This window comes from Dermacentor andersoni, chromosome 6 (genome assembly GCF_023375885.2).
Source record: "Dermacentor andersoni chromosome 6, qqDerAnde1_hic_scaffold, whole genome shotgun sequence".
In the NCBI taxonomy this organism is placed as follows: Eukaryota; Metazoa; Arthropoda; class Arachnida; order Ixodida; family Ixodidae; genus Dermacentor; species Dermacentor andersoni.
The window spans coordinates 16480772-16499546 of NC_092819.1; the positions used below are offsets into that span (position 1 = coordinate 16480772).

At 44.2% G+C, this 18775-nt stretch overlaps 1 protein-coding gene across 12 annotated transcripts in view; it reads left to right on the forward strand.

Moving 5' to 3' along the window:
* The first annotated feature begins 215 nt into the window (after positions 1-215).
* The window catches only part of Srrm1 (Serine-arginine repetitive matrix 1), a 93540-nt gene continuing 74980 nt past the window's right edge, over positions 216-18775 (forward strand). For 7 of the 12 annotated variants that reach the window (XM_055065871.1, XM_055065870.1, XM_055065867.1 and 4 more), the window contains exons 1-5: positions 216-304; positions 855-944; positions 1026-1151; positions 6073-6243; positions 16592-16848. In XM_055065871.1, the coding sequence (XP_054921846.1) occupies positions 281-304; positions 855-944; positions 1026-1151; positions 6073-6243; positions 16592-16848 (668 nt within the window). In that variant the 5' untranslated portion in view covers positions 216-280. Of the gene's footprint in view, positions 368-854; positions 945-1025; positions 1152-1544; positions 1613-1674; positions 1755-5288; positions 5327-6072; positions 6244-16591; positions 16849-18775 lie in introns of those variants that run through there. The other 5 variants (XM_072288636.1, XM_072288637.1, XM_055065872.1 and 2 more) reach the window with 4 other exon arrangements.

The window sequence follows — 18775 nt, forward strand, 5'->3', positions numbered from 1 at the left end:
GCGTCAGCAGCTACCGTCCAACACGAGCTGTATACGAGCAACAATAAACTGTCTTGCAATACGCCGTTTGGTAACCACGTAGCTTTTTCTCAATTGTTTGTATGAAATAATTATACACATATACGTGTCTAAATATGTGTGTGAGTGAACCAGCGCACACCGCTTATTTTGATTTCGGTTTCGTGTTTCTCGAGAGCAGGGTCTGGAGAAACCGGCTCAGCGCGGTATATTTCTCATGTCGTCAGCCAACAATGCGCTGTAGCCGTCGTGACTGAAAACAATGACCGATGCCGGGTTTTTTCGCGTAAGTGTTTCCAATTTCACGAACAGTTTCTCGTGATCACACGGTCAAGAAATGTTTCCAAAGGTAGTATCGTTAAAATTACTTTTAGGTAGACAGTATAGCTGGTGTTGTTACGCTGACAATTTGGCCTGTGCAGCAGAACGGCTAGGCCTAACCACTGAGGCACTACGTTGCGTCGTCGACGTGCGAGTAAATTCGTTTAACTTTAACGATGACTTCAGCGATGTTTAGCTGGCTTCCCGTGGTTCCCTGTGCAATAAACTTTGGCGAATTCATTTTGAGAAGTAATAAGTGGCATCTATTCGTATGTTCGAAAAATGGTGACATACTCGGAAGCTTCGAATTTGGCCCGCCAGTGTTCGCAGGCGGGTGCTAGAATCGACCGTATTTCGACAAAACGTTTATAAAAAGTGCAATGGTTGGGTGTCGTGACGGTTACGTTACCTGACGCGCATGTTGTGCCAAAGTTAGGCCCGCCTTCACTGTGTGCCTATCGCCGTAACGTGCTTTTCAATCTGGGTTTTTCAGTGTGTTGCTGCTTTGTTTACAGGGGACGAGCGCAGAGCAAGATAACCGCTTCACTGACAAACAGAAAAAGCTCCTGAAGCAATTGAGATTTCATGATGTCCTCACTAAGAGAGTAAGTTCAGGTTGCGATTCTTTTCATTTTTGCTGATTTTTGTGCCTACATGCCGGCTGACACGTGTTCATTTTCGTGTAGGTTGACATGACCAAAGTGAACCTGGACACCATCAAGCCATGGATCACGAGAAAGATAACGGATTTACTTGGGATGGAGGATGAAGTCGTGGTCGAGTTTGTCTTTAACCAACTAGAGGCAGACAAGGTTGGTTAAAAGCTGGTTACAGGCATGAGTACTTGCGGGTCCTTTTAATGAGGTTAAATGTGAAAACTGAACGTATGAACGTTATCTGTAGTTGTGTTTAATGTCATAGTAATGCCTCATAGTGAATCTGAGCCTAAATAATGCAAAATACAGTGTTTTTTATAAGATACGACAGTTTTATGGTAGTACAGGAGCCTCGCCTTCATATTCTCGTTCTTCATTGCACTTGACGTTTTGGTAGAAGTTTGCTGTAAGGTTCAGTTACAGTAGCTCCTAGCAGGGAAGATGTTGGTAGGTGATGCTGACAGATGTAGATATTTTTGTGTGAAGGGGCAGCCCACCAGCTGTTTCCTGGAGCTGAAACAAACTAACGCGATCTGTTGAATCTTTCAGTCCAGCACATTCACAGCTAAGGACCTCTTGCATCCAAACTAAGGTTCCTTTGGACCCGAAATGCCCATGTATGTACTCGTCTGGTGGGGGAGGCAATAGAAAGCGTTGCCCTTACGTAGCCTTTGTTCAGTCTTTTTAGGCTATGTCTGCTTTTGGCCACGGCGCGCCTCTTGTTTCCGGCCTTCACACAGGTGGTGCACATCTCAGTTGGTAATGGTTCTCTTTCCCAGTGTGGCCTGACTGCGCTCTGCGCAGGCTGAGGCCGTGCTGTTCTTTCGCTCAAGTGTGCTGGTTGCCCAAACCCTGCTGCTGTTATGACAATGGCTTAAATGAAAAAGACCAGGAAGCTAGAATCGGCATCTATAGCTGCACTCCTTTGAAGGAGCTTGCAGTGAAGCAAAGGTTAGCTTTGCACAAAATGCAGGATTGTGTGCACATGCCGTGGAAAGTACACAGGCCACACTGCACAAATCTTGCATTGTTGCTTAGGCATGTGGCAGGGCTCCTCTTGCACTACTTGGCCTGTTTGCACTTTTAGATATTCACTGTTGAAGACAGCACTCACAGTGTAGGCATGTTTGCCAAATCAGCCAAAGGGGTCTTTATGAAAGAAACTTGCTAGTGGGCGCAATGTTTCCACTCCAGTTCAAGAACACGGTCTGTGATACTACAAGTGTGATACTAATTGGCAAATACATGTTCCCCAGTCTCCTTAGTGCCAAGGTGCAAGGAGAGCCTTGCATCATGTCCTGGAGTCACTTCTGGCTACTTCTAGTGTGACCTGTGTGCTTCTTACAGCTCTTGATGCTTGAACTCGTTTGTAGCACTGTTTATGTGTTTCTTGCGCTCATTGACTTTATTTTAAAGGGACATTAAAGATATACATTGTCAGGGCTTAACTGATAGACTGGCAGTTCTGGAGTGTTTGTTCTCGGCCAAGATATGACAGTCGTGATTGAAATTGCAGTTAAATGCCACTCATCCTCAAATACAATCAACCATGAATGGAGAAACATGTACAGTATGATCCACTGCTTAAAGGGACACATGAGCATCGAACATGCACGAAATTCTCTTTCTGGGAAGTGCACAATTCCTGGGCTTTGCAATAGACTTGTGGTTGGTAGCGCTGGCACTTTCCTACACATTTGTGCCGTGTATTGACATAGCATCAGCAGACATTTGCAGCTACAGTGCCAGCAGAGTGAGAGCCACGCAGTAGTGTGTTCCCTTTAACAGTAGACTTCACTGTACAGCAACTGTGTATCATTCTTGCAACAAATTTTTCACGCCATCCTCTAGCCATGCTCTCTCAGGGTTTGGGCAAGGCATAGGCATGAATTTCATAGTATGTTAATACAGGGAATAAAAAGAAAGTTGACAGGAGAACGGAGACAAAGTGATTCAACAGTGCTTGAACAAAGGATGTCTGTAGCCAGTGTTTCGACAACAGTTTTCTTCATCAGACTCCAGGTATCAGAGACGTCCTCCATTGGACTACTGTTGGAAGAGGAAAATCTGGAAGAGCAGCAACTTTTACTTTTATTTGAGGCTGACTTAGGAAGTGTGCTTGCATTGTATGTTTCCTTGTAGCAGTTAATCAAACATTCATAGCCACATTATTTTGCCATATAACTTGAAGCAGATAAGTAAACCATAGTGTCCGTCTCCAGACAATGCTCGGGCAGCAACACACTTAATAAGTATGTATATGTTATTCTTGACATCGTAAGCTATTCTTTGTTCTGCAATGTGCTGATCATAGTAAAATATGGCAACAGTAAGAGGCTAAAGGAGACGAATCACTGACCTACAGTGAAATTGCGAAGACAAATCAGCTTCAAGAATGTTAATAATACCAGAAGTAAGAGGGTTGTAAGGCGTTAGGAGAAGGTTGTAAGGCATTAGGGTAAAGTTTAGACAAATCCAGACGCTGTTCATCATTTTTATAGTGACCTAATTTCTGTACAGCTAGTATACTTATGCATGAGTGCCAGGTTTCCTTCTATGAATCTTAGTATGAAGCATTTATGGCCTTGTGCCAGCACTCTGTCAGAGCATACTGTGCAATTTTTGTGTTTAGTCAGAGAGCAGCACATTTAATGAGGAGGGTACACCTAAGTAGTGTTTACGGAGTGGCAACACGAAGTAGCAGGACATCATCTACTGCACCAAGTCTTGTCAAATAGTGGCATCCAAATGCTCTTTGTGATATTGTTTCCACAGACAGGGAAAAATTGGCTAGGGAGAGCAAGGGACATTACACTGCACTTTTAGCATTTTAGTTAAGGGCCCCTCACCAGGCCACATAGCAAATTCAGTTATACGTTGGAAGCTGTTACATGCCCTCTAGGAAGCGTTGTGCCGCAAGAATTTTTCACATTGGTTCATTAATAGCCAAGATAGAAATACTTCAGTGCCACGAACACATGATTTCAGGAGGAGAGCCACTGCCAAGAGAGACATCGTCTCCACTTGTCCCGTCTAGCCTCCGCAAGCAAAGTTCTATCCCTGGGTTTTCCCATACCTGAGCTCTGGGATTGCATGACGCATACGTCAAGGGCCCCGCTTTCATTTTTCTTTTTTCCTCACTTTTTTTGTTGTGTGGCACACTTTTGCTGACTGCGTCGCACGCGAGCTGTTGCGTTTGTCTTGTTTCGCGCAGCACAAGATTTCGCGTGCTGTGCACGAGAACACCTGGCTAGCGGTATAAGTCAGTACTATGCAAATACTAAGGCAGACACAAGCAGTTCATAGAGCATTATCACGCGCTGGAACACAGTAGAAAATGACATACGTACTTTCATTGTCTGCGCGTGCGACTGCACGAAGTGGGAACAAGCAGACAAAACAGAAGTACTGTGGCAGACAAAACTGTTGCTTAGGTGCAAAGTAAAACAACACACAGACATTTGGTTTGTGTGCGTTATTATTGCTGTAAACTTTAATTCATCTATTGAAGCAACAGATTACACAAATAACAGATGTTGCCTTGAATAATTCTCGAAATCTTCTTTCACTACGAGCGACGTCGCAGCAGTACAATGTATGTACGTGCACTTGTGCGATATACATCCACTCTCCGGCTGGCAGCATGGCACCTGCGAGGAGAAGGGAAAACAGAATTCGGTTTGAAATTTCAGCTCTTTTCGCAGCGCTTAGCGATGTAATACTTAATACTTAGTAGACACGATCATCAGCGTGCATGTGCGCACTGTGCTTGTGGCTTCAAAATGGCCAGACCTGGTGAGGGGCCTTTTCGGCATGATGTCGGATGCTTCCGTGAGCTAGACGCAACTTGCAGTGCTGTCAGGCGGTAGTGTAACAGTGCTCAATTGCACTTTTCGATAAAGTTAGTTTACTGGTTGCATTTCCTTTTATTTTCATTGGCAATGCTAGAAAGTCCGCCACAACAGTGTACACCAGACAGAGTTTGCTCCCATTCTGCCGGCGTGGTGTGCCCTACCTCAATCATGTTTGTAATTTACTAGATTGCACTAGCTTTGGTCTCAGTGATGGCAACATGTTGGTTGTTTCAAAACACACGTGTCAGTTTGGCTTGACAATTTTTACCTTTAGTGTCCTTTTAAAATGTTCTGTACTCATGGCAGTTGTCAGAAGGCACACATTTGTGCTCTGATCTATTGCCAGTAAGAAGATTGCTGGCTTCGCTGTTAGGCCAATAAATCTGCCTGAATACTTCACAAGTACTGACTCTTAAGAATGTTCTTTAATTACTTTCAGAGTGCTTGCTTACCATTAACATTTCCAGTCTAAATAATGCAAGTATCATTGATCACTCATTCTTAGGCATGGGGGATTTTGAGAAGAAACTTCTGTACTATGTATCCTTGTTGAGCAGTAGTGGAATGTTTGCGTGCTGTTCTATATTAATATATTCTGTTGACAGTTCCACAGCATCTGGGGTTGGAACATTATGAATTGGGCTTATTGTAAAGCAGTACTTTCCTCTCTATGTTTAGTTGGCGTGATAGTGGTAGGCTTCTTGAAGACCAGCCTGTGGTTTAATAATGGGTCACAAAAGCTGTCATAAATATTGACCTCACAGTTGTGGACGAATGTAATAGCGTGCCCCTACAGCTCCACAATTTGTTTCAAATTTTTCAAAGAGAACAGTTGCCTTTTTAGTTTGTTGCGCTCATTAGCTAGACAAAGCATTTGCTTACGGATCTCTATATCTTGGTGTTAAAATTAAAAGCACAAGTTGTATAGGCATGTCAGCCAGTTATTTAGCTCTTAGTCTACTCTTGCATAAAAAGTGAGTAACATCGCAAGGCACAGGACATAAGAAGGAGACGGACGAAGCATTCCTTCATATGTCCTGTATCTTGCACTGTTGCACATTTTTTTTAGGCAACTTGTACCAATCAGCTCAAGTTAGCACTTTATTGCAGTCTACTTTTGTAGTTAAAGCTTCACATAGTTTCTGTTATCCTTGGGGCCAAATTGCAGGGAAGGGGTGGTTTGTGATGATGTTTGGGTCTGGCCTGTCTCTCTCCCTTTCCAGCACCCAGACCCACGGATGATGCAGATCAACCTGACAGGCTTCCTGAATGGCAAGAATGCCCGTGACTTCATGGGTGAGCTGTGGAGCCTCCTGCTCAGTGCACAGGAGACTGTCGGTGGCATTCCTGCCGAGATCCTTGAGGAGAAAAAGGCTGAGATCAGGAGGCGCCAGGTCAGTTCAGCATTGCGGTTTTCTTATTTCAAGTCGTGTGAGCATTGCAGTAAAAAGAAAATTTTGTATGCTAAATCCTGCAGCCACCTATTCATGGCATAGCAGCCATCACACGCACAGTGCCAAAAATCTCCAGAGCCATTTTTTCTTTAACTTAAGTAAAACAAGTTCTCTAGATTATTTTTGTAAGCGCCGAATGGTTGTTCAATCTGTCGCTGTGCTTTTTGTAAAAGTGAAATTATGATTTTCAAGCAATATTATGCATTTGAGAGACCCCCCCTTCTCTCTCCCTCTCTCTAACGCATTTTAATATGCCTGACTATGTCAGGCTATTAAAGGGCCCTTAGGTCACCTCTAACATGTACAGTGCTCACGGAATGAAACGCGTCAATTTAGGGCTAAGTAGTGCGCATACTTTCGTTTCCACCGGTTGTAGTTCGTGTCACATCGACGTAATTTTGGCGCGTATACTTACATCGGAGTCCTCGTCACTTTTGGTGACCGAATTCCTTGCGACATGACATGGTGCTCTCGCGTACTTTGCATGTATGCAGGGTTCTGCTAAATGCTCCGTGTCGCGTTTCATTCCGTGAGCACTGTACATGTATAACACAAGTATCGTGTACAGAATGCTGAACATAGCAGAATGCTGAACAGAATTTTGCGAACATAGCAAGGCGATGTGCTGCAGGGAGTCGCAGATTGTAAAAACAATCCCATGCAAAATGCAATCCGTCATGGTTTGTCCTTTCACACGTTGCAATACCAGCAGGGTCATGCATATGGCATCACTAGGGTAAACATTGTTGATTGATTGACCATTGAGGCACAAAGGTACGCCAATGTGATGAGAGCCGGCTGTGCTGAAGAGGTAGATTGGTGTAACACCATGGTACACTGTCTCAGTGTGCTCCTGTGATTACTGTAGCTGCCTGAACGTAGCCAGGAGAAACGTCCACAGCAATCTGTTCATTTGTTTATGAGCGACATTATCATACCCAATCTTGCTGCTACATGATGTCGCCGAATATCGCTCCCTGAATGTCAGTGACTCCAGATCCAGTGTGTGTGCGTGCGAAAAGCACACAGCTTCGAAACTACCGTATAATGTGGAATATAGGTTGACCCCCTTGCATTGAAGCAAAGAAGTCAACATAAAAATTATAAGGCACAAAACTTCGTTTTATTTGGTGGTGCCGCCAAACTCGTCACCTCCTCATTCGTTCGATCTGTCTGAACTCTTGTCCGAAGACGACTGCTTTTCACTGGCTGCATCCCACAACACGTCATCCTCATTGCCGTGCAAGGAGTTGCTAATGCAACACTTCTTGAATGCCCGCACCACCATATTGTCGGGCAGCGAGCGCCAAGCCTGCGACACCCATGTTGCCACAGTGGCGAGAGGCGGCCTGCGCAGCCGGCCGGTTGGGGTTGTCAGGTTGTCGCCGGCCATCCACTGATTATACTGTTCACGGAAACAGTCTTTAAGGGCTTGTTGAGCACGACGTCCAGTGGCTGAAGTGTTGACGTCATGCCTCCCGGAATGGCGGCGAGCTCCGTCCTCCCGTCGCGGAGTGCCTGCTTCACACCTGCGGTCAAGTGCCCGCAAAATGCATCCAAGACGAGCATGCTAGGACACCGCAGGAGTGCGCCGGGTCGCCGATTCCAGACGGTTTTGATCCAATTGAGCATGAGAGCCTTGTCCATATAGCCGTTTTCATTCACGCGAACGACAACATCCTGCGGGAAAGCCTCTTTCGGCAGCATCTTCCTCTTGAAGATTATGTATGGGGGCAGCTTTCTGCCGTCTGCAGTACACGGGAGCATCACCGTGAAGCGCGAATGCTCATTCCCCGTAAAAAGAAGCTTGACTTCTTTTGCGCCATGTTCGCACACTGTGTTAGGCGACGGCATGTCGAACCACACCAGCGTTTCACCAGCGTTGCCGATCTGTCCTAACATGTAGCCATGCTGCTGCTGGAGACGGATAACATAGCACTGGAATTCGACCAACTTGTCCTCGTATGCCTCTGGCAGCTTCTGGCAGATTGATGTGCGCCGTCGAAGTGCGAATCCCTTGCATCGCATGAAGCGACGAACCCAGTAAATGGAGCCCTTGAATTGTTCCTTGGGCAGTCCGGATTCTCGGGCGATGTCGATAGCTTTGATGCGGATGAGCTCCGCTGTCACTGGCAAAGATCTGGCACAATGCTCGCAAACGAAATACGCCGCCTTGTCTTTGAGCTGCGGGTGCACCGCGTGGTGCCCGCGAAAGGACGTCATCCGCGCGTTGCAGGCAGACGGCTTGACTTTCTGCGTTCGCCAGTACCGGACGCTTTTTTCCGAGACGCCAAATTGCCCCTAGGCGGACAAGTTTCCATGCATTTCAGCATATTCGATGACTTGCTTTTTAAATGCCGCGATGAGCTGACGTTGAGTATTCGTGCTCATTTTGCGGGTTGTATGGAAATTAGCAATGCCAGGAACGATTGCTGCACAAAAAGGGAAGATGGCATCGGTCCAACTGCGTAGGCCGCGTTAACATTGAGCCGCGTCGGTCACCATGGAGGCGATAACGATGCGGATGCCGAAAGATCTGCCCTCCTACATGTTGCCAGACGACTATTCAGGTTGTGCCAAGGGCCAGTATATAAGCCGAGGGGTGACCTTTTAGTAATATTTTTTTGAAAAAACCTCGACCTATGTTCCTCACTATACGGTATGTGTTGGTACTTTTTTAAACTGAGTGATGACATGATACAAGTAGGGTTGTATTAATAGTGATTTTTGAGACCAAAACAACTACGAATTGAAGCAAATATCAAAAAGTTTTCGAAGATTTTTTGAATCATGAATAGCCATTGTCACAAATACTATAAAACGATGCTCACATCCAGATATTCTTAATATTAGCAAGTTTTTGACATTACATAGTACGTTATAAAGCGTTGCTGATTAAGATTACAAATCAAGCATTAAGAGCAAACATGTAGTTTCTTCGTATGCACAGGACTCTTCAGAGAGCATGAATGATTGCTGTACAGCCTGTAAAGTATGGCTACCTAAGTGGATGAAGCCTGCTCCACTGTACAAGTTGTAAAGTTTTATGTCCTTACTATGCCATAGGGATGAAAATTTACTGCACTTTTGCTCAAATTTTATGTTTATTTGGGCACTGTTGACATTTTAAAGTATTCGACAACTATTTGCAATTACGAATATGACACTATTCGATTCGTTATTCGAAAGTTTCAAGTATTCATACACCCCTAAAGTTACCATAAAAACCCGCGTATATTACGAGGTTTTTTTTTTTTTTTTCTATTAGCGTCCCAAATTTTCGCCTCGTACCATATGCAAATCTGAACAAAATTTCAGTCAGAAATTTGGGCTAGAAACATTGGTTTCGTTATTGCTGCGTAGCTACGATTTGGCTTCCATATTGCTGCGTGGCTACGGCTTGGTTTCGTTATTGCTGCGTGACTACAGCATCGTTTCTTTCAGTTTCTTTATTGTGGAGTGCGCACCTTGGCAGCACACGTGCAAACCACGCTTCGTGAGGTGCATCTTTTTTATTCCGCAATGGAGGACCAAGATGTGTGGACCACGAAAACAGTACTCTGCTGCTTTCAAGAGAAAGGTTATTTTAGCCGCACAGGACATCGGCAAGAGTACAGCCGGGAGGCAGTTGGGCCTCAACGAGTGAAGCATTCGCAGATGGCGTCGACAGAAGGAAACCTTTTCACGCACAGTGGAACACCAAGAAGCTTTCGCGGCCCGAAGAGTGGGACATTCCCAGAAATTGAACTCGCCCTGACGGAGTTCATACGCCAACAGCGAGCCGCGCATCTAGCTGTGAGCGTGGAGCTTATGCAGGCAAAAGCTAAGGAGCTTGCAAGAGAAAAACGGCTACCGAGCTCCGCCTTCAAAGTGAATAAGCACTGGATTTATCGCTACATGTGACGTGATGGTTTTTCCTTACGCCGCCGAACTTCGATTTCACAAAAGCTGACCAAATCGTTCGAAGAGCTGCTTGTGGCTTTCCAGCGCCACATTATTTCGCTGTGCAAGTCCAAGAACTTCCAGCTAGGGCAAATCGGCAATGCTGACTAAACACTGGTTTATCTGGACATGCCATCGCCCCTCATCGTGCACGAAAAGGGCTCTAAACAAGTTTATGTCCGGTCAACTGGCAACGAGAAAACATGAGTTACCGTCATGTTGTCGTGCACAGCAGACAGGCGCAAGCTTCTGTCCCATATCATCTTCAAGCGCAAGACAGTGCCTAAAGGTGTGGAGGTGCCAAAAAATGTAGTCATGAGATGCCATGAGAAAGGCTGGATGAACAAGAATCTTGTGCTCGGCTGGATAAAGTCCGTCTGGTGTAGGCGACCCGGCACACTGTTGTCGTTCCCGTCCATCCTCGTGCTGGACGCATTTCGTTGCCATTTGGCTGACTCAGTAGAGAGGCTGTTGTGTGAATCCGGCACTGAACTTGGCGTTATCCCGGGTGGGATGATGTCTCAGCTGCAGCCTTTAGATGTTTGCGTGAACAAGCCGTTCAAGGACGCGGTCAATCGGTGTTACGCAGACTGGATGCTCTCAGTTCAGCCTGCAGTGACGCCAACCGGGTGGCGGAAGCAGGCTTCGGCAGCCGCACTATGCAAGTGGATTGCAGACGCGTGGGCCTGCATACCAGAGGACCTTGTGCGTCGCGCATTCAAGAAGTGCGGCATCTCGAACGCGCTCGATGGCACAAAGGATTAGTACCTCTGGGAAGATATGTCCAACAAAGAACTATCCGAAGAGAGCGCAGCTGAGGAAGACAGTGATTGAAGTGCGGAGTGCAGTTTAAATAAATGTTTTCCTCGAGTTTTCCTAACTCGTATTATGCACGGATAAAACTTATTTTTTCCATTTCCCGTCCCAAAAATTTCACCTCATACTATGTGCGGGTTCGTATTATACGCAGGTTTTTACTGTAAGCTTTCAACAGTGTCTATACGCACATAAAGTCTGGGCAGTGCCTAAGGATAAAACAGAGCCTAACCTCCTATCTCCTTCTGACAAAAGCTAACCTCCTTGGTATTTAGAAATTCCTGTTTTTACAGATGTTGTGTTTTTCCCCATTTTTAGTTTTCACGCAGGTGTAACTGTTACTTTCATCGTACTGCTCGTTGGATAGAAAAAAGAAAGGCACTAGAAGCATCTCCCATGAGTAAATGTGTAAGTTTGTAACAGTGAGCTAGGTTGTTTGCCTTTGTTTTTGTGACCTGTGAAAACAGAAGTAAGTTTCGTTAAAATTGTGCTTTTCACTTTGCTGTGGATGAAATTTCTTGGACTGTAGAGTTCAACACACCTGTGGGTGCAGTGGGTATTTTGTCACCATTCTCTGTAACCAAGATTCCCACGTTCTGGCATTGGTGAACCGCACCTGCCTTCACCATGTTATCGGAACTCCACATATTCTCCAATATACTCAAGCATGCTCTCTTGTTGAACAGTACCGTGAATTACCATTTTTTTCCACCGCGCCCCCAATTACAATAGCCTGAAAAAAAAAAAGAATGTGCATGCATAACTGCAGATAACACCACTCAAATCTTCAAAAACAGTCTCCATTCATGGATGCATGATTCATCCACATTGTATATCTTCGACCAGCGGCTCTGTAACTGCAACACACTGGGGTGGGGAGAGAATGGGTTCCCTAGCAGATGATAAAACTTTGAATAGACGAAAAATCAAGCCTTGAGGTGTGGCTTCATGGCAGCACGCACTGCACTGCCGTGAAGCCACACCTTGAGGCCACACCTTGCGGCAGTTCTTTTTTTTTTTTTTTCTAAGTAACCCACATCCCAACTTTACTGATAAATTTAAAAACGTTTGGTGTGGGCTATACTCATAAATATACAATAAATCAAATGGTTGTATGCTATATTATAGTTGAAAAGTGGTACAACAAACACACATAAAAATTATCGGATGTAATAGATTAAATCTGAAATTTGTCTGGCCAGGCTGGCCTTTCATTAACTATTATGCTGCTCTAGACATTTCCAATGAAAGTACCCAGAGATGCTATAATGCACTGTGGACTGTTGGGAACACACGTAAGCCCCTCACCATAGCACTGCGGAAGCTGCATCACAGGCCTTTCGACTCACGCATAACACTCAAGAGAAGAGGTGGTCTTTCCCCTCATGGAAAGGTCTATCCAAGACAACATCAGTTATAGCAACATGAATACATGAACATGAATAGGCAGCTCAAAGTATGTATTCTGGTAGCAGAAACATCAAATAGTCAGCAAGAGCAACTTGGACATTTGTGTATATTTTGGCCCAGAGCTTGGCTTGACTGGCCAGTAGCCAAAATGCCAGTCCTTCAATATCATACCGATTATGTAGTGCCTGCCGCCAGATTGTACATTCTGCATGCATCGTTAAAACAACGAGCAAGCACTATATCATGTCTTGTTCCGTGATCTGCCGTGATCTTGAAATGTAAGCAAATACTTCCACTTGTAGACCAGTTTAGGAACTGAGCTTAGTATTTCTTACAGTGGATGTTATGCCTCCATGCAAATTTATTTATTTATTTATTTATTTCAATAGCTTCAATGCCCAAAAACATTACAGAAGGGGGGGGGTGAAAAAAAAAGTGTATATCGTAAGCAGTTAGTACATAAAATAATCTTGGAACAGCAGATTCAAATGCTGAGACATTGAGAATGGTGGCAACGAGGGTGGGCAGTTGATTCCATTCCTTGGCTGTCTTCGGCATGAAGTAATCTGAATGCAAATTAGTGCGACAAAAAGGGATGTCAACTTTATGGCAGTGGTTAGTACGACACAACAGACAAGTCGGGTCACTGAGAAGTTCATTTTTCAGACGTGAATTAGGAAAATTCGAATGCAACATTGATAAATGGGACATTTTCCTATGCAGAGAGAGGCCAGGAAGCTGCAAAATGAGTTTCATCAATGATACACTGGAAAAGCATTAATAATTTGACAAAATGAAATGCGCACTATGGTTTTGCTCCGATTCTAGTTGATCAGTAAGAAATTTGTAACTAAGATCTTTCAAAGCACAGCCTTGAAAAGTTGCGGTGAAAACTAAATGTGTAATTAGCATTATTAGCAATGTAGTTAACATGGTTTTTCCAAGAAAGGTTAGCAGTTACGGGAACTCCTACGTACTTATAGGGGGTTGCTTCGTCAAACACGAAATCATCGCTGTTATAAAGAGGAGGCTTACAAATGGTCGATTTTTGGGAAACTCTCATTACTTTACCCTTTATAACATTCAAATGCATTTGCCATGCACTGCACCAGTCAGTAATAGCGTTAAGGTCAGACTGAAGTGATGTATGATCAGCGTTATTACGCTTACTACGTGATAAATTATGCAGTCATCAGCATATAGCCTTATAAATGATTGAACTACACATACATTAGTCAGGTCGTTAACATAATTAAATGTAGAATAGGGCTGAGGACAGAACCCCGAGGCATACCCGAAGTAACAAATTGCATTCTGTTAGAAAGGAAGGTTTCAATCCAGGCAATACTATTGGGATCAATGTTTAATTTGCTTAGTTTAATACGTTGTAGTGGGTGAGACACAAGATCATATGCTTTTTGAAAATCTAGGAATATGCAATCAATGAAACGCTCGTCAAAAGCAGCGAAGAGCTCATTAGTAGAACAAATCAATTGCGTTTCACAAGAAAATTATTTACAAAACCCATGCTGTTTAGCTGCAAAAAATACATTAGACTTGAGGAAGCTAGCTAAACTTAAGTAAATTATATGTTCTAAGAGCTTGCAGGGGATGCTAGTCAGTGATGTAGGGCTGTCATTTAGAGAAGAGTGAGTGCCGCCAGATGTAAACAACGGTACTGCCTTGCCCACCTTTTAGTCACTGGGTAATTGGCCAGAAGAAATAGACTGTGAAAAAAGTTCTGTTAATGTTATGGAATTATACATTTCAGTGTGAAAAAAATTTCGAGTTAAGACCATCCATTCTGCATGAGGAAGATAATTTGAAGTTTTTCATTAAGTGCAACACACCAAAAGAATCTATGATCACAGGATCCATCAGTGGGTAATTGATTATACAGTACTCGGGGAGATTGGTAGTTAACTCATGGGAAGAAGACATGGTGAACATTTCATTTATTACGGAATAATGTTGTGAACATGGGATAGGAACACCGTCACTGTCATTCAATGTTATTGTATTATCTTTAGAACCACCCATTATGTACCAAAGCTTTTTAGGATTTTTTTATGAGTAATGGTGGAAGAGCTCTATTTTAGAAAACATGTTTCACTTCACTAATCACATCTTTAAATACCGTATTTACTCAAATCTAACGTGCCTTCATTTTTTCCGATAAAATGGGTCCAGAAATTGTGTGCACGCTAGAATCAAGTACGACCCTAAATCTGCGTTACCATATCACCATCGGCATTTCAATATGGCCACCTTGTGCACGCTTCGAGCCTAGGGGCCGTAGCTTCCTCCATGTTCTGTAGTATGTGTGCTTAGGTTAGTACACTGTCTGTCTTCCCGTTTTCTGCGTTTGCTCTGTCAGCATGGAAGCACCGACTGCGAAAATGCGCGATGCCGGAATTAAAAGGAAAGTGATCATGTGTGCGGCCTGAAATTGGGCCGCATCACAGGCGTTCGGAGTGCCCGAAATTTGCCTGCTGCGGGACTGGCGCAAACAGAAGAGCCGTTCTACTCCAGTAGCTGCTACGTATTGCGCATCCGCATGGCCCCTGTCTTGAAAGCAATCGGCTATGTAGGCAGAGTCTACGCATCTAGGTGCACTGTACTGTGTTCTTGTCGCTTATTTCACGTTGAAGCAAGAGGCCGCACAAAGGTCAATTTGCTCGCTTCTGCTACCGCACTTCCTCACTCCACCGTTTTCATAAAGAGTTTCCACAGTCATTGAGTGAGACGTGTTTATATTTTCATGTGCACACGTGGCACCATGCTTGTTAATTTAGTTAGTAAGTGAATGTTTAAAAGTCTATAAGGCCGATAAAACTACTATCCTTTTTTCGTATAGCTGTCTACTAATTTGCTATCATATTGATGCTTCGCCTTTCAGACGACACTGTGACTTTATTTATCACAACTTGAGTGCATTGGGAGTAAATCTTTGTTTTTCCAAATGAGAGAAAGTTGTATTTCTGTATGAAAGAATGAGGTGTGCAGTACTGTAAGGGACTTTTAAGTCATGGCAAACGGGTGCGCGTTACAATCGAGTAAGTACAGTAGTTAGAGATGTGTGGTGGTGCTTATGCCACAACTCAGAATTGTTAGATTGCTTAGCATTGCGGAATGTATGCATTTTATTTCTTCCATATTTTTTAAAGATGTTTTAAAGAGGTACTGAACCAGACCGAACAATGTTTGCAAAGAATGGCACGTAATGACATGTATTTGTTAATTAGATACTTAACTTTGCTCTTAAACGTAGACCAGTTAGACTCAACTGTTCAAGGAAGTTAGACATGTAATTGTCAATGAAACGTGACAGTTCTTTGTTAATAAGAATAAATGCAGCTTTAGTATAATCCTCTATGTGTTTTGGTTTCTTAGGAACATGCTTGACATTGACCTAAAGCATAAAGTTGATGGAGCAGTGTGGTCACTTGAGGCGGGCAACATTAACAAGGTGGGGAGAAATTGTGAGGACAAGGTCAAGTATGGTAGAAGTTGTGGATGACGTAGCTTGAGTAGGTTCAGTTGTTTGCCAAAATTAGTCGTAACATAAGTTTACAAAATCAGCTGCTGATCCCAATGTATGGGTATGTACTGACTACATGCCAAAGCATGTTACTTTCAGAAAATTAAAATCACCCATTAGCAAGATTGAAGAATAAGGATATCTGACAAGAATGATATTAGTGCGTCATAGAGCTCAGAACAAAATTATAAAGGTGCAGTTGGTGACATGTAACAGGTAAAAATGTGGTTATGCTACTAGGAGACAGTTTGTATTTCATAACACTTCATTTTCCATTGTGCTTCGTCATTGACTTCGAGTGCTGCTGCACCGCTGTTGTCACCAGAATTAGCCACTTGGGACAGCAGATGATAATAGCAATGAAAATCACATGGATTGTTAGGAAATGCAAATGCAGTCTCCGTGTTTTCAACAGTTTACATTGACCATGTGCAAGCATTAATGCTACTTACACCAGTGCCATGACAAAAGGATTTACTGATTCCTTACTCAGCACAGCCTTTGGCTCCTGTTCTTACCTCGCAAGTGCATGAATTTATGGGCATGGGGGCATTTTGTTTTTGTCTGTGTTGCCATTAGGAGGAGCAAGAGAGAATGCACGACAGTGCTAAACGAGCAGAAGAACGGGAACGTGAGAAAATGGTTGAAAGGGCAAGGGAGGCAGCAGCAGCATCCCTGCGAGACCGGTCGCCTGAGAAGCCAAAAGAGCGACCAAACCATACTGAAGTCAAGCCAAAGGAAAAGCCAGTCGAGGAGAAGCCACCCAGGGTGTTTGTCGAGAAGGAGCCTGAGCCTGCGCCTCGGAAAGAGTCGTCAGAGCCAAAGCCCAGGGAGAAGTAAGTTGAATTTAATTTAACCGCACATTAAGTCTTCTTGTTATTAGCCCTACACCATGCATCAGCCTTCATCCATAAGCTAGTAGGAGCTTAAGCTTTCACAATGCACTTCAAGCAGTATTTGTTCATGCAGCATCGTGTTACAGTGTATGAATTGACAGCCTAGTACAGTGGAACCCTGGTTATATGACTTTCACGGGACCACGCAAGGACATCCTATAATCCAGCCAACAAAAATTGTCTAACACACAGCTTGTTATCTCACTTCTCACAATCTCACTTGTTACAAAGTTCAGGCCTCATACCAATGAGCTTGCTATCAGTTGATAGAAATAGCTCATTTTCGAAAATATTTGCTTCTGTATGCATCTTTTTTTATTCGTATTTGAAAATGTTCGACTCTATTTGCAATGGGTATTATCATTTTTTTCGAAGATATTTTATTCGCTGTGCATTTTACTAACCCCTCACTTCTGTTTTCTTTCGGAGTAAAATAAACACTACTCCTTAATATTTAAAGTAGATTAAGTCGTTTTTTTTTTTTATTATTTTTTTAACATGCTTACTAGAGAGTGACAGCATCGGGCGACATGGTGTCATCCTGTCCTGACATAAAACAAAGTTGTCTGTCACTCAGGGAATTTTGCAAAGGCACCCATGGAAAACCTGGAAAACTCAAGAAACTTGGAAATGTCAACTTGGTAGACACTCTGATAAAGGAGGCCAGTAGGGAGCCCAGAAGCATGTCAGAGTTTTCGGCATGCGAAGGGGCACTCTCTTCTTGGCAGAGGGGATGGCACCGAAAGGAAGCTGTCAGAGGCTGGTGGCGCTTCTCACGCATCCACCGTTGGTTTTCCAGTTTTGCATGGGTTGTCGGATGAGTGGGTACATTCATAATCTTGCATTGTATAATGGAGGTGTTTAAAGCATTGTTTTCATCTAGAGTTCTGCGGGACTGCACTAATCCCTCGTAAAACCTGGGATGTCGCAAAATCAAGGGATACATAACCACGGTTCCACTGTACTAGATTTTCAAACTAAAATGTGCAAAAATCAGTGTGGAGGATCTAAAATAGTGCATTTGTATAACGCGAACATTTTCAATTTCCACCATCCCTTCAAAAGTCAGTCATGTAATAACTTTAAGGTCAAACTCAAATAAGTTATGTGAAAATTGGTGCTATGCCTTGAAGAAATTCTTGTGGTTATGATATTTGTGAGGTCTTATGGCCCGTTCACACTGAGGAATCCGGCGTCTACAGAGAATGGAATTCTCCTGCCGCCGAAAATCGCGTCGTTCACATTGCTAGCGCACCGCGCCGCCGGAACGAGATACAGTGCCATCTGCCCCATAAAGTGCAAAGTGATAACCTCCAACCAAGCGCGGGATATCCCGGATGTTCGCGCAGCTCGAAATTACGCAGTCGTCTCCGTTCGCGTCGAGTTCGTGTGTTAATTTTATCGTCTCCACCATTGCTTGAAAAAGCAATGATGAACCCTGAGCAAGAAGAGGCAGTACTGCTAGGCCTGTTGGCGAGCACCTTTCTGGCGAAGCGTGACGCGCAGAACCATTCGCCGAAGAGACGACGCCACCGGCGTTGCTGGGTTCGTCCTGCTTTGCAAGGGCGCGCGTAGCTTGGTCACGCCACCTTGTCAGGTCGCTTATTCCTTGTGCTTCGCGTGGTACTTGTCGAAAAGGATGGGGCGGTTACGCTCCAATTCGATGAGCATTTTCGATGTCGCGACGCATTCGAAGACTGCGATATGACGAGAGCGTTGGGCTTGGCCGCCATCTTTCGAATTGCTGAGACGCGCTCCGATTGGTTCGCGGCGAGGCAATCCAGCGGCAGCTGCCGCAAGAATCGGTCCGGGAGCGATCGGCGCGGAAGGGGCTGTTCCGGCGGATCTCGGCGCTGCCGAACTGGGT